The sequence below is a fragment of the Bubalus bubalis genome, chromosome 4, assembly GCF_019923935.1.
Source record: "Bubalus bubalis isolate 160015118507 breed Murrah chromosome 4, NDDB_SH_1, whole genome shotgun sequence".
Taxonomy (NCBI): Eukaryota; Metazoa; Chordata; class Mammalia; order Artiodactyla; family Bovidae; genus Bubalus; species Bubalus bubalis.
Window position 1 is genome coordinate 798,087 of NC_059160.1, and position 14,099 is coordinate 812,185.

The 14,099-nt window shown below is 62.2% G+C and overlaps 1 protein-coding gene across 5 annotated transcripts in view; it reads left to right on the plus strand.

Annotated features, from left to right (window-relative positions):
- BRD1 (bromodomain containing 1) overlaps positions 1–11,981 on the plus strand; it is a 35,594-nt gene extending 23,613 nt beyond the window's left edge. Inside the window, exons 8-13 of one of the 5 annotated variants that reach the window (XM_025282664.3) lie at positions 3,040–3,519; positions 8,172–8,307; positions 8,655–8,782; positions 9,001–9,110; positions 9,948–10,102; positions 10,588–11,981. In XM_025282664.3, coding sequence (XP_025138449.1) covers positions 3,040–3,519; positions 8,172–8,307; positions 8,655–8,782; positions 9,001–9,110; positions 9,948–10,102; positions 10,588–10,771 — 1,193 coding nt within the window. In that variant the 3' untranslated portion in view covers positions 10,772–11,981. Of the gene's footprint in view, positions 1–3,039; positions 3,520–5,345; positions 6,139–8,171; positions 8,308–8,654; positions 8,783–9,000; positions 9,111–9,947; positions 10,103–10,587 lie in introns of those variants that run through there. The other 4 variants (XM_025282666.3, XM_044940744.2, XR_003108566.3 and 1 more) reach the window with 4 other exon arrangements.
- The last annotated feature ends 2,118 nt before the right edge of the window (positions 11,982–14,099 follow it).

Below are 14,099 nucleotides of genomic sequence, written 5' to 3' on the forward strand. Positions count from 1 at the left end.
CACACTGCAGTCTAGTCTCAGGGTGAGGCTCTGTTTTCGCGGCTCAGGACTGGGTCCTCTCCTTCCCCAGAGGGGTAGGGGCTGCCGGGACCACTGCAGCTTAGGCTGGATGACGAGGTCATGCTTGAGTTGGGTGGGGGGCGCCCCGACTCGGGAGAGACGGCGGCACGGTGTCGAGTGAGGTGCCAGGCCGGGTCCCTGGTCCATGTGTAGCTTTGGTTTGGAAGCATCTCATGGGAGGTCAGTGCCCGGGGCATGGATGGTGGCGTGGGGTGCCCTGGGCGGGGCCCATGCCGATCTGTGCGTCGTGAGTTCCCTCAAGTGGGACTCCAGATGCCAGGTTTCACGCTGGCGCGTCCTGAGGCTCTGCGTTCGTTTATGCCGCGAACACATCATTTATTCCAGATGTTCCCGGAATGTTTCTCCCGAGCAGCTGAGTGGTGTGTTAGGAACCAGTGACCGCGGGGATGGTTAGTCTAGTGTGTCGACCCTGAGGGCAGGCCCCAGAGCCAGTGACCACGGGGAAGTCGGTCTCGTGTGTGGTCCCCGAGGGCAGGCCCCAGAGCCAGTGACCACGGGGAAGTCGGTCTCGTGTGTAGACCCTGAGGACAGGCCCCAGAGCCAGTGACCACGGGGAAGTCGGTCTCGTGTGTGGTCCCCGAGGACAGGCCCCAGAGCCAGTGACCTCGGGGAGGTCGGTCTCGTGTGTGGTCCCTGAGGGCAGGCCCCAGAGCCAATGACCTCGGGGAAGTCGGTCTCGTGTGTGGTCCCCGAGGGCAGACCCCCGAGCCAGTGACCGTGGGGAAAGTTGGTCTAGTGTGTGGTCCCCGAGGGCAGACCCCCGAGCCAGGGACCACTGGGAGGTGAGTCTAGTGTGTCAACCCCGAGGGCAGGCCCCCGAGCCAGGGACCACGGGGAGGTCAGTCTAGTGTGTCGACCCCGAGGGCAGGCCCCAGAGCCAGGGACCACGGGGAGGTCAGTCTAGTGTGTCGACCCCGAGGGCAGGCCCCAGAGCCAGTGACCACGGGGAGGTCAGTCTAGTGTGTCGACCCCAAGGGCAGGCCCCAGAGCCAGTGACCGCAGGGAGGTCGGTCTAGTGTGTCGACCCCGAGGGCAGGCCCCAGCATCCCTGGCCAGCACCTGCTCTGTGGGCCACCAGATGGCGGGCACTGTTCTGTCTGTTCCCGCCTGACGGATGAGAACACCAAGGCTTGGAGTCCGCGGCCCATGAGGGGCCTGCAGCTGGTGGGGGGATGGTTTGCACTGGGTCACCTGAGCACCTTCTGCCGTGATCCCCGCCATCCGTGAGGCTGTGGACGCCCGGGACATGTCTGTGAGCCGCCCTGGCAGACTCAGAGCCCCGAGCCATAGCGTCATCTTTGGGAGGAGGAGCGAGGCGCCCCTAAGACGAGCCCCCCTCGTGGCTGGTGCAGGCAGAGTGTGGGCACAGTGGGTGCCGCGGGGTTCAGGGCCTGTGTGCTGGGGGCAGCTGCCCTGGCAGGAGTGCCCAGGCCTGGGGTGGGGCGGCCGTCGTCTTGGCCCGCTGCTGAGTGGGGGCCCTGGGAGGGGTGTCCTCCACGGAGGGAGGGGCGTCCTCCACGGAGGGCGGGGCGGCTCCAGGGCAGTGCGGGTCCCCTGCCCAGGTGGAGGCAGAGGCAGATGCCGGCAGCTCGGGTATCAGGTCAGCACGAGAGCCCCTGTGGGGCCCCAGGTTGGGGGGAGAGGAGGCCTCTCTGGGGAAGGAGGGGGGCCTGCTCCCAGGGAGCGTCCAGTGCTCACTCTGCCCGCTTGCAGCTCCCCAACGGGTCAGTGTCTCTCACAGCCACGGGCAGCAGGTGGGAGCTTCGTCACCAGTCACCAGCCACACGCCGTCAGCAGGACTCGAGCCCTGCCAGCTGCACACGTGTTTCCAGTTTGCACGTGTGTTTGCACTGACGTTTCTAACGGCTTTGGTTAAGGAAAGGCTTTCTCCTCGTTTTCTGAGCTGTGTCACGAGCCTTCGTAGGTGAGTGGCGTCTGAAAGCTCTGGGCGGAGCCTGACCGCTGCCGCCCTCCTGGGGGCCAAGCCTGGCCGGCCCATCTCACTATCAGTGGGGAGAATTCACAAAATGTGCTCCGAGACATAGGTGAACTTTTGAAGTTGTGTAGCTTTTCACTTTCAAAATGACTTTGAGTTGAAAACGTTAACCTTGTGTTGTTTCGGATGGATGTGGGGAGGTTTGCAGGGTTCGTCCAATAGGGACGACTTTGTGGCCGTATGTGCTGCGTAGTCACTTGCTCTGTGTTGCACGTCTTGATGCCAACCTCAGCCTTGATTGGAGGAAAACCTCAGTGGCTTATCCCAGAGGATGTGCGCAGCCCGTGCTCCAAGGACAGGTCTCTCCAGCTGCCCAGGGCCCGGGGCCGATGCACTGGCGCTCAGGCGTCTTGTTTTGTAATTTCTAAAAGCCTTTCTAAAGAGGCTAAGGCAGTCGTTGTCCAAGGATTGTGTTTTTATCTTTCAAGTCAGATTTAAAATAACGAGCTTGGATTATAACGTTTCTGAAGGCGGCACGGTCTGAGAGCCGATGGGGGGCTTCCCTGGCGCGTTCGCAGCCACTCACTGCTCCCTGTTTTTTGACATCAACTTAGAATGCCCTGGTCAGAAATCAGATTCACATGCTTGTTTCCTTCTGTTTGCTAACCTTGTGGACCAGGTCAGGACTGTGGGAATGCCCGCTTAGACCCCCTTAGTTACGTGACATATTTTTCCTCCTCAAGGTAAGTGACTGTCGATGGCAGCGCGTGTCATGACTCGGCTGTGTCTTGGGCTGGCGCGTGTGCGGTGGTCTCAGGGAGCCTCTGGCCCTGGGTGCAGGTGCCGGCCGGGCGTCAGGGGCGCGCACACAGTGTGACCGCGGCTGCTTGCAGACAGCTACGTGCGATGCTGTGTTTCCTTGATTGGATTAGTGTTTGGTGGACTTCACAATTGTAGTACGTTTTATGATAGCTTTGATAATTATCAGCTTTCAAAAATCACTTTATTTATAATTTTTTCAGGAGATAAATCTCCCCCTAAACTTGAACCATCAGATGCATTACCTCTTCCTTCAAACTCGGAGCCTAACTCAGAACCACCAACCCTCAACCCAGTAGAACTCCACCCAGAGCAGAGTAAACTGTCCAAAAGAGTCACATTTGGTAATGAGTCACATAGCACTTGCACTCAGAGCGCGCTGCTAAGCGGACACTCTCCAGAGCCCACCCTCGCCCGTAGTGGCGCTGCGCCGGGGGCGGAGCCATCGAGCGATGTAAACAGACGCACTTCTGTTCTCTTCTGCAAATCGAAAAGTGTAAGCCCCCCAAAGTCTGCCAAGAACACTGAAACCCAGCCAACTTCTCCTCAGCTAGGGACCAAAACCTTTTTGTCTGTAGTCCTTCCGAGGTTGGAGACTCTTCTGCAGCCAAGAAAAAGGTCGCGAAGCACCTGCGGCGACTCTGAGGTGGAGGAGGGGTCCCCGGGAAAGCGCCTGGACACAGGTAAATAGCGCCACCCGTGTGCTCCCAGTCCCGGGCAGAGTCGGGGTGGGGGTGCCTCCAGGGCCGGTGTTTGCCCTTTGCATCCACGGGAGGGGACAGACGTGTTTCTTTTTGAAAAGCACCCAGTCGCAGGCCTGGGGTGGCAGCACCTCAGGGTGGCCGAGGGCTGGGGTCGGCCTGGCCTAGGGGCCCTGCTGGTCCCTTGCTGGGAGTCTGGACCCGGGAGGCTCCTGACTGTGGCGGGCGCGTGGGTGCCGGGCGGCGGGCCCCTCTTCTGAAGCCTGCGGGCCCAAGTGGATGCGGCGTGCCGTCCGCCTGCTCTCTGTGCTGTGTGGCTTGGTTGGTTCACGTGCACTGAGCTGTCCGCTGCTAAGGTAGTGTGAGTGTGCTTCTGGTTTATCACGGAGCTCTCAAGGCTGAGGTCTGTCTGATGAACTCACGTCCGCGTGCCTGCGCTCCTCAGGAGCCCCCCGGGCTGTGTTTACACCGGGCACCTTCGCTCCCCTGTGCTCAGCCTGCACTGAACCCCAGCCTTCCTGGCGGAGGCGCGGGCTTTCCATATTGGTGAAGTAGCGGCGGGTCACGCTCGCATCCGCTCCACGGTGTCTGTGCTGTGGGTGTTGCTGGAGGCGTGCTGGCCGCGGACCGGAGCCGTGGAGTGAGCTGTTGGTGCGTCGGTCACAGCCACGCAGAGAAGTGCGTCCTCCCCTCTGCTGCTTGGATTTGAGCGACGGGTTCGCGGAGTGGGCGGGTGCCCAGCTTTCACGGAGGTGTGTCTCCTGCACCTTGACGGACAGACTGGTCTTCTTGTCGCCAGAGTAAACTTGTGCCCATTAATTAGTTTTATTAGATAATACACTTTCCAGTAAGTACAGTGCTTTTGTTTTGATGAGTTGATATCAAGTTGGTAATTTTTGGTACATTGTTAGAATTATGAGCTCTCTGGGCTGCGTTAGTGTCCAGGACCCAGGTTCAGATGGGTCCCTTCGTGGCGGGGGCCTTTCTCAGCTAGGCTTAGTGGGAGACACTCGGCTTGGTTTTCTGTTGCTAGGATTCTCCTAGCAGGCCCCCTGCTGCCGGGAGGCGAGTTAGACACCGCCCTGTGGGTCTCCGGCTGCTGGACTTTGGGGCCTCTGGGCTCCCTCCCAAGATGTCTCTGTGGAAACCACGTCGCTTCTTCGCTGCCAGCCCTGAGCCAAGGACGCTGCAGGTTCTGGTGGCAGCTCTGGAAGGCGGCTCTGGAGGCCTTGCGAGCGGGCTGGGTGCATTGGAGGTGCTGGCCCTGCGGCCCGGCTCAGGCAGAGCCCTTTCTTCCTCTCCAGACAGTGGCATCTTCCGTCTTCCACGCGCGGTTTGTCCTGAGGGTCTGCTTGGCACCAACTGGCCTGGCCCCTGGTCCTGGTGTGGCCTCACCCGGGCGTCTGGCGGGCTCCGTGGCTCCAAGCCACAGACTTTGCGGTCTCGGGATATGGGCATTCGCAACCTTCCGGTTTTCCCAGAGAGCCATTTTGTGCCTCGTAGGAAGTCTTTGACGTCCACTGCACGCGGCAAGGCCTCCTCCTTCCGGACACACGGGCCTCTCGCTGCAGGTGCCCCGGGGGTCATCACGTTGGCTGTTGGTCCCGGAGCCATGTCTCCAGGGCCCGTGCTGTCTGCCCGCTTCCTCTGTGCCCGCCGACTCTTGGCCTGGGCCGGGCTCCGAGCTTTCGGCCCCTCCTGTCGCGACACCTGCCACGTGGCTCCTGGCTCCTGGCTCCTGGCGTGCGCGCTGCTCAGGGAGCGTCTGGCCTTCAGTCAGACTAAACGGCTGTTTCGCTGTTTTCCAGGTCCTCGTTTTAGCTACTAACATGCGGGGTAACTCACTCTTTGGACCCTAACTGTTCTCTCTCACTCACCTTGGACGGGAGAAGCGGAAGGACCCCTCATCCTTGCGTGTCACCCAGTCCTTGTGGATGGCATTGGAAGCGCCACACAAAGCCCACACACAGCACCCGGAGGAGCCAGGCCGCCCCACCCCGCCCCGTCAGGCGTCCGGCCGCCCGCAGGCTCTCAAGCTGGCTGGGACGTCGCGTGGCCTCCCTGCGCCCGGGGTGGCCGTGCAGAGGGAAGCCTTGGGCTGAGGCGCCCTCAGAGCCGCTGCCTCCACAGACGACTGACGTGGACAGACCTGGACTGCGCTCGGCCAGCACCGGACTGGCTCTAGAGGACCTGGGGTGGAGCTGGGGCCGGCTCAGGAAGGACCGCGCTGCCCAGCCCGCGTGGCGTCAGCGCCTCCGCCCTCGCTGTCTGCTGTTGGCGCTGGCCCCCTGGAGTCTGCCGCCCCCCTGCTTCTCCGGTGCCTCGGTCGCCCCCCGGGTCTCCGGGATGTACAGCTCTGTCTCTGTCACCACGCCGAATGCCTGCTGCCGGGAGCGGACGTCCTGTCCCCAGGCGTGGGCGTCCGCTGACGGGGGACCTGCTGGCCTTCCTGCTGCTGCGTCTTCTTGGAGCCGGTCTGGGCACGAGCAGGGCGTCGGGATCCTACTTGCTGTGCATCTGTGTTTTCATTGAAAGGTGGAGAAACACCCCCACATGCAACTCCATTGCCAACAGTGAAAATAAAGCTTGTAACCAAAGTGACCGGCACTCGACACCCTGCTCCGAGAGGCTGGCTGCGGCCCCGTGCCGCCCCCTGCGTGCCCGTCAGGCTGTGGCGTGTGGGCCTGGTGCCCGGCGCACCTGTGGGAGCCCCTGGGGGCCTCCTGTCCCCGTGGTGTGAGGGTTCAGGACGCTTGCTGTGGCCCCGCCGACCGGCGTCTTGAGTTGGGCCAGGGCTCCCCACTCGGCGTGTCAGTCTCTGGGATGGAGAAGGGTGCCTCTGTCATCCGAGGCTTTGGCTCTGATTCCCAGGGAACCTGGGGGCTTTGGCCTGTCCCCAAAGCCACTTTTGAATGGGCCCTGACCTGACTCCTGGTGTTTCAAAGGGACCCTGTGCGAGCTCCTGCCCAGTGTCACTTCAGGCCCCGCGAGGTCTCTGGGCCGCGTGGGGCAGCTGGCAGAGCCTGGTCCTGCTCCAGCCACGGGCCTCATGCCCTTGGGCTTGTCTGCCGCTCTGGAGGACTCTGCTCGGCTCGCTCGTCACCCTGGGTGGGTGTGTCCCCTGAGTCCTGGGGAGGCGCGCCTGTCCTGTGTTCCCCGGCTGCCCCCCGGGTCCTCTCTCCCTGGGTCGCTCGTCACCACGTGTGTGCACGGGCAGGGCTGTCGGCGCCGTCTCCCCGGGATGCGCTCGGGCTCCTGGGGCTGGCCTGTCTCCCCCTTTTCCCGCCCTCTGTCAGCCTTGGGTGTGCGGCTCCCGGCTCCCGCCATGTGCTGGGGCCACGGACGGCAGGCCCCGTTGACCCCTTGCCGAGCCCTCCCCAGGCGCCGGGTGCCTGTCGGGGTGAGGCTGCCTGTCGCCCTCTCGGGGTCCTCCTCTCCTCCAGGAAAGGCCGCTGAGCGGCTTGGGGGGCTGGGGAGGCGGCCCCGGCTCTGGTTCCGCGGCCCTGCTGTCCCTGAGGGCCTGTCTGGGCCTGGCCCCGCGTCGGGCTGTCTGGGGGTCTCCTGGGGTGTGGGTGGGGTCTCAGAGCCCAGGTGCAGGGCTTGCGCCCGGGGACCTGGCCCCTGGGCTGAGACAAGATGCGTGCTTTCTCTGGGTGGTTTGGTCCAGGTTCCAAAAATGAGTGTAACACCCCTGACTACCTGTGGCTGCTGCTTATAAGTAAATAAGACTTGGTAGGAGAGAGAGAGTGCCAGGCTCGGGGTGCGTCCGGCAGAGCCGCAGCCGCCTGACCTGCTCGCTGTGGGCGGGGCAGCAGGAAGCGCGCTGTCTTCCTGCATCTTTGAGGCGGTCTGATAAAGGGTCTCCCTGTCTCCTTTTATTTACAGAGAAGTATGTGCAGCAGATGAGAAAACCTGTAATCAGCTAGTTCCTTCAAAACATTTTTAAAGACATAGATTTTTAGATTTTTGAAGCATGAGGAATGGGATTCTTTTGGGGGAAAAGGCACGTCCCCCCTGCAGCCGTCGCCCAGAGGGTCCGGGCCGGGCCGGGCGGCGCTGGACACGCCTCGGGCTCCCGGCACCTCGTGACCCAGCGGGTGGGGCGCTTGATCCCCTCCCTGCCTCCTCCTGGCGTGGACTTCTGGGGCAGGACCTGAGGTTGGCTCTGAGGTCCTCCTCGACCTGCGGCCTGATGCCTTGGGCCTGTGGGCCGCTTGCTCTTCGGGCCTCCTGGCCTCCTGTGTGCTGTGGCAGGGTCGGTGTGAGTGGCTTCCAGACACAAGGGTCCCACGTGGACCAGACGCTTGTGTTGGGTCCCAGGCTCTGGAGGGCTGGGGACCCTGCTCGTGCTTTGTCTTGGAAGAAGGTTTTCCTTCGCTGGGGACGTGCAGATCCCCTGGAAGCCTCCCCCGCCCCCCGGAGGCTCAGGGCCTCAGTTGGTGGGATGGGAGTGTCCAGGAAGGAATAGCCGGTGTCTCTTTGCCTTCGTGGGATCTGTGTTTCCACTCAGTTCCCCGCTTCCGTGCGTCTCCATGTACCGGGTGCGTGGGTGTGGGTTGCAGGGTGCGTTTGTCTGTGTTGTCCCGATTTAGAGAGCTGGCGAGCTCAGGGCTGCACGCACACTTGTTTTTCAGGTCTCACCAATGGCTTTGGGGCTGCGCGGGGCGAGCAGGAGCTGGGCGGCGCCCCGGGGAGGACCGCTGCGCCGCGCCGCCGCTGCGCCTCCGAGTCCAGCATCTCCTCCAGCAGCAGCCCGCTCTGCGACGCCAGGTGGGCCCCGGGTGTGCCTGCTCCCCGCTGCCCGCTCTGTGGAGCTCACAAGTGGGGAAGACACCATGTGAGAGTTGAGCGCAGCTTGCGAACGAATAGGCCACGTCCATACGGGCCTTCCCAGCCCTGGTTTATCGCGGTGATGGCTGGGAGCCCCTGGGCATCCCGTGGTTAGGACCTGGCACTCTCATTGCCTGGCCCAGGCTGGTCCTTGGTTGGGAAACTGAGATCCCACGTGGTGGAGCCAAAAAACAGTGGCTGTAGCCCACACTGCCTCCCCTGAACACCCCCCACGCCTGGCACCGGTGTGCTCTGGGTGCTGACGGTCTGTCCGCTTCCCCCTGAAGCTTCAGCGCACCGAAGTGCGGCCGCGGCAAGCCGGCCCTGGTCCGCAGGCACACGCTGGAGGGCCGCAGCGAGCTGATATCTTGCATCGAGAACGGGAACTACGCAAAGGCAGCGCGTATTGCTGCTGGTGAGTGCACGCCCACCAGCCCTGCGCAGCGCGGGAGGTGCCGGAACCCCGAAGCCCAGGGCTGCGGAGCGGGGCGGGGCGCAGTTGCAGAGGACTCCTGACACCACGCCGGGCCACCCGTGTCCCCCGGTCCTGGTGTCCAGGTGATCTTAGGCGCGTGGCCCAGCGGGTCCTGAGGGCCCTGCCGTGACTCCCCTCTCCCCAACTCTTCTCCCCAGAGGTCGGTCAGAACAGCATGTGGATATCCACTGACGCGGCCGCCTCCGTTCTCGAGCCCCTGAAGGTTGTGTGGGCCAAGTGCAGTGGCTACCCCTCGTACCCGGCCCTGGTGAGTGCGGGTGGGCGGGTCAGGGTGTACAGGCACCGAGCCTCGGGGCCGTGTCCCCCGCTCCTGGGCCTGGGGCCACCCCAGCACCGCTTGGACAGGTGTCCCGGGAGACCCCACGCGGAGTCGGGGCCTCAGGGTGTTGGGCAGTCAGGGTATCAGGGAGTCGGGGTGTGGGGGTCTCAGTTGGGGACTCAGAGTCAGGGCCTCAGGGTGTCGGGGAGCCGGGGTGTGGGGTTCTCAGAGTTGGGGAATCGGAGTCGGGGCCTCAGGGTGTCGGGGAGTCGGGGTGTGGGGTTCTCAGAGTTGGGGAATCGGAGTCGGGGCCTCAGGGTGTCAGGGAGCCGGGGTGTGGGGTTCTCAGAGTTGGGGAATCGGAGTCGGGGCCTCAGGGTGTCGGGGAGTCGGGGTGTGGGGTTCTCAGAGTTGGAGTCTTGGAGTCGGGGTCTCAGGGAGTGGGGGTGTCGGGGTGTGGGTGTCTCAGAGTTGGGGTCTCAGGGTGTTGGGGAGTCAGGGTGTCAGGGTCGGGGTGTGGGGGTCTCGGGGTCGGGGTCTCAGGGTGTCAGGGTGTCAGGGTCTTGGGGTTGGGATGTGGGGGTCTCAGGGTCAGGGTCTCACGGTGTTGGGGAGTCAGGGTGTCGGGGTCGGGGTCTCAGGGTGTTGGGGAGTTGGGGTGTCGGGGTCGGGGTCTCAGGGTGTTGGGGAGTTGGGGTGTCGGGGTCGGGGTGTGGGGGTCTTGGGGTCGGGGTCTCACGGTGTCGGGTGTGGCTGGCGTCCCTACCTGCCCACCGCTCTCTGGTCGCGCGGCCTGTGCCGTGACCTCACGCCCTCCCTGTGCAGATTATTGACCCTAAGATGCCGCGCGTGCCTGGCCACCACAACGGGGTGACCATCCCGGCCCCGCCGCTGGACGTGCTGAAGGTCGGCGAGCACATGCAGACCAAGGCCGACGAGAAGCTCTTCCTCGTGCTCTTCTTTGACAACAAGAGGAGCTGGTGAGCACGGTCCCGCTGAGCGCAAGTGGGCGCTCAGCCTCCCCCGGGGCAGGCGGGGGTGCGGGCGCTGGGCCCCCGGGTCCACGTGCACCCTGCGGGCCCCACTCGGGCTCCCGGACCCCTGTCTCTGCAAGGGCTGCTCCCGCCGTGGCTGCACGGCCTTCTCCTCCGCAGCCCCCGTCCCGAGGCCTGTGTGAGGCCAGACCGCCCTGTGCGGGGCCTGCCGTGCCCCAGGTCAGTGGGGGCGCGTCTTGCTGACCCTGCCTCCCCCAGCTGGCCGCCCTGCTGAGTTCCGCTGGGCAACCCTGCCCTCCGCCGGCTGGGGAGCGGTGTGCCTGGCGGTCAGGCAGGGGCGGTGGGAGTGCCCGCAGGGCCGGCGCTCTGGGGTTCCGAGGCGCTGCCTGGGGTGTGGAGGCCGGGCGTGTGCGGGGTCGCCATGGGCAGGTGGTGCGCTCGGGCCTCACATTCTGTTTTCTTCCTCAAAGGCAGTGGCTTCCAAAGTCCAAGATGGTCCCTCTGGGCATCGACGAGACGATAGACAAGCTGAAGATGATGGAGGGCAGGAACTCGAGCATCCGCAAGGCCGTGAGGGTCGCCTTCGACCGCGCCATGAGCCACCTGAGCCGCGTGCATGGGGAGCCGGCCAGCGACCTCAGCGACATAGACTGAGCGGCGGCCCGTCCAGTGTGCATAGCTGTACATGCTGTACATTGTTCACCACTTAACTTATTCTGAGTTTTAGGTATAGTTGAGTTCTTTCTCCCAGGGAGGGGGAGGTTTTCTTTCCTGGTTTTCTAGGACCCATGTCCATCTGGCGCCGTGACGGCGTGGGCGCACCCCGGGCGCCGCTCCGTGCCCCTCACAGGCACCGGCCGGCTGCTGCTGGCGTCATTTCTTCCATCTGTAGCGCTCTCTCTCTCTCTTTTTTTTTAAAGACTTTTGAATGTTTAATAATTTTGTAAATCATACTCTTTACACAGAGTACCACTATTTAATAGACGGGATGTACATTTACAATGACAAATGTGTATTTTAAGAAAGAAAATGACATTATTTTGAATGGTACTTTGTGGAAAGAGGTGGAGAATAAATTTATGCCGCGTGCATCACTCGCAAATCACCAAAAACACTCCGCCGCCTCCGTGAGGGCCGGGGCGGGCCTCCCGGGCCTCCCCTGCCGCCTTGCCCACCTGCCAGCCTCCCACGGTGTGCCTCCCAGCGGATTATTTATTGTAGAAAGTGTATTCATTTGCTTTATAATGAAAAATAAATTTGCAGAAGTATATTGATATGCATTTTTATACAGGCACATAAAAATTCAACTTGCTTTGGGAGCAGGATGTTGGTTGGTGTATAAATGACTCTGGCTGTGTGTGCTTTGATTTTGTAACTTGTAATCTTTTGTTTACAATGAGGGGCTTTCTGTAACTCGTTTTAATTTAGAACACTTTGGTAGCAATAGAAACTTTGGATACATTTTTGTATGGTACATGTGATGTATATAGAATTAGTACTTTATTTTTATTTTTAAGAGGTAAAAGCATTATGTTAGGGGAAAAGGTAGGGTGGGTTTCCAAAATTGCATTTTTTATATAAAAAAAAAATAAAGTCAAGATTTGGACGGTGTGGCCCTTTCATTCCTGCCTCCCTAGCACGCCGAGCGGCCGGCTGCGGGCTGGGGAGGGTGCCCGGCCTGGGCCTGCCCCTGGCCCGGGCCCCGCCTTCATCGCTCGTGTTCTGGGGTGTCGTTATTTATTATTTCACCTAATCATATTTTTATTTTAAAATGGTAGCTTGAAACTTTAAATGTTTTTTTCTTTTCAGTTTCCATTGTTTGTAACATTTCCATAGAAACTTGAAAATAAACATCTTCCTTGGATAGCTCTGTCCCGTGTCTGACGGCCGCCTTCTCTCTGCCCGCATCCCGGGTCCTCGTGGACGGCCTGCTGGGGCTGTCTTTCCGTGGTGCGGCCTTGGCCATGGTCCAAGGGGGACGAGAGGGACAGAGCCCTCCCGCCCAGGGCCTGTGCTCGTGGGGGGGTGGGGGCTCCTGCACCTCCGCTCTGGGGCTGCCCCGCCTCTCAGGGCCGCCCGCTCGGCCCTGCCCATGTGCAGCCTGCCAGTCTGCCCAGGTTCTGTGGTGTAGGCACGGACGTTGGCATTGCTGCTCCTCGCTCCGCCGTGAGGTTCCACTAGGCGCACCCAGCCTCGCACCGGCTCCTCTGATGGAGGGCAGCCCCAGGGAGCCCCCATCTTGGAAGCTCCCTCGGCCCAGGGCTGACGGCCTGGCCCCCGACCCTGGGCAGGGCCGTGGTGGGTGGGGCTGCTGGCGGACCCCTGCCCGGGCTGAGGGCACCCTGTGTCCTTAGCTTGGGTCACGCCCCAAGGGCCCTGGGGCTCCAGGATGCAGATGTTTCACAGTTGAGAGGATTTGTCCAAAGTCCAGTCTCCTGGGGCCCAACTCCAGCCTGTCCCGCTCTTGCTTCCAGCTCATCTGTCTTCCCCATCTCTGTTTCAGACAGGAGTACAGAGCGGGCTGCTGAGAGCTTGGAGTGGGTGTGGGGTGGTGTGTGCCCGCTGGGGGTGTTGGCCAGCCTGGGCGCGCTGCTCCCTGGGTCCTGCGCTTTGGTCTCTGGCCAGGGTGTAGCATCTCGTCGATAGTCTGAATTCTGTCCCTCGCAGGGCGGTTTAAAGTGGGGGCACCTGTGTTTGGGGTCTCTTGGCCCTGGGTCATGCAGAGGTGTCCTGGGCCCGGTGGAGACAAGGCCTCGGGTGGGCAGTGTTGGGGCTGGTGGAGGGGAGTAGGTTTTCCCAGGGGCTGTGTGGGGAGAGGATGGGTCCTGGGGGACCGGTGGGCAGGGGGCAGTTTCTGTGTGTGGGGGTCTGCACGGATAGCTGGGGGCCCTTGGGCTGGTCTCTCAGCTTCTGCAGCTAACCCTGTGTGCTCTCTGCTCAGGGCCCTGGCCCTACTGACTTGAGGCCACAGGGGCAGAGACTGGACACGGGTCTCCTGGTCCAGGCAGAGGAGCCTGCGCCCCCGCCAAGTGTGGCCCTGGTGTCCAGCTCCCAGCCTGTCCTGGGGCATTCTGTGTTCAAGGCAGTGTAGACGGTGCTTGTTATGGGGTTGGGGCTCCCGACCTGTCCCCTCACACAGAGTCCCCCAGTGGTGCGGCTTCCCCCAGTCCTGTGGGCAGCACTGAGCAGGGCAGGGATCCTTGGGTCTCCCTGCATGCCCTCTGTGGGGCCCTCCGTTCCAGATGTGTCTTCCTGGCCCCCCTCCAGGCCTGCTCTGTGGGTATGGTGGACTCCCCACTCCTGGACCAGGTACATCTGGCTTCATGGGGGAGGAGGGATCCGCGATCCCCCAAATCCTTCCCCACAAACCAGGGGCTGACTCCAGGCTGGGGAGACTGTTCACACCCCCCTCACCCCAAGAACTTGTGAGGTCAGGTCTTGCCACCCTCACTCAGACCCCAGGCCCTCCTGGGACCCCCCCAGGGAACGCCATCCATGGGCAGTTGAGGCCCCTAGCTTCATCCTGGAGCCCCAGGCTTCCAGAACCGAGTTCTGTGGGGTGGGGAGCGGCCTCTGCTATAGTTCCTGCTGCTGAGGTATCAGCCGGCCCCCCCACCGCGTTCTGCTTGTGTGTTGTAATGAAGCCTCTTGAAGTAAAGGCCACACCTCCAGGCTCCTTGGCAGCTCGGTGAGGCCTGGGGACCAGAGAGATGCCAAGTAACTGGAAGCACCACTGCCAGGCAGCGTCCTTCAGGTGGGAGGAGTTCTCTTGCTGGCTGGGGTGCGGGTGGGGCGGTTGGTGCCAGGGCGGCCATTCTGGGTCCTGTGGGGAGGGGCAGAACCACAAGATTGATGGAGCCTGGGTCTCTGGTGCAAGCACAGAGTTTGCCTGTTGTGAAATGCAGCTCATATTTTATGGCAAGACAAAAGTTTGTACAAAAAATGTTCTCTACCCTTTGGCCCACTCTCTTCCCCTGCTGTG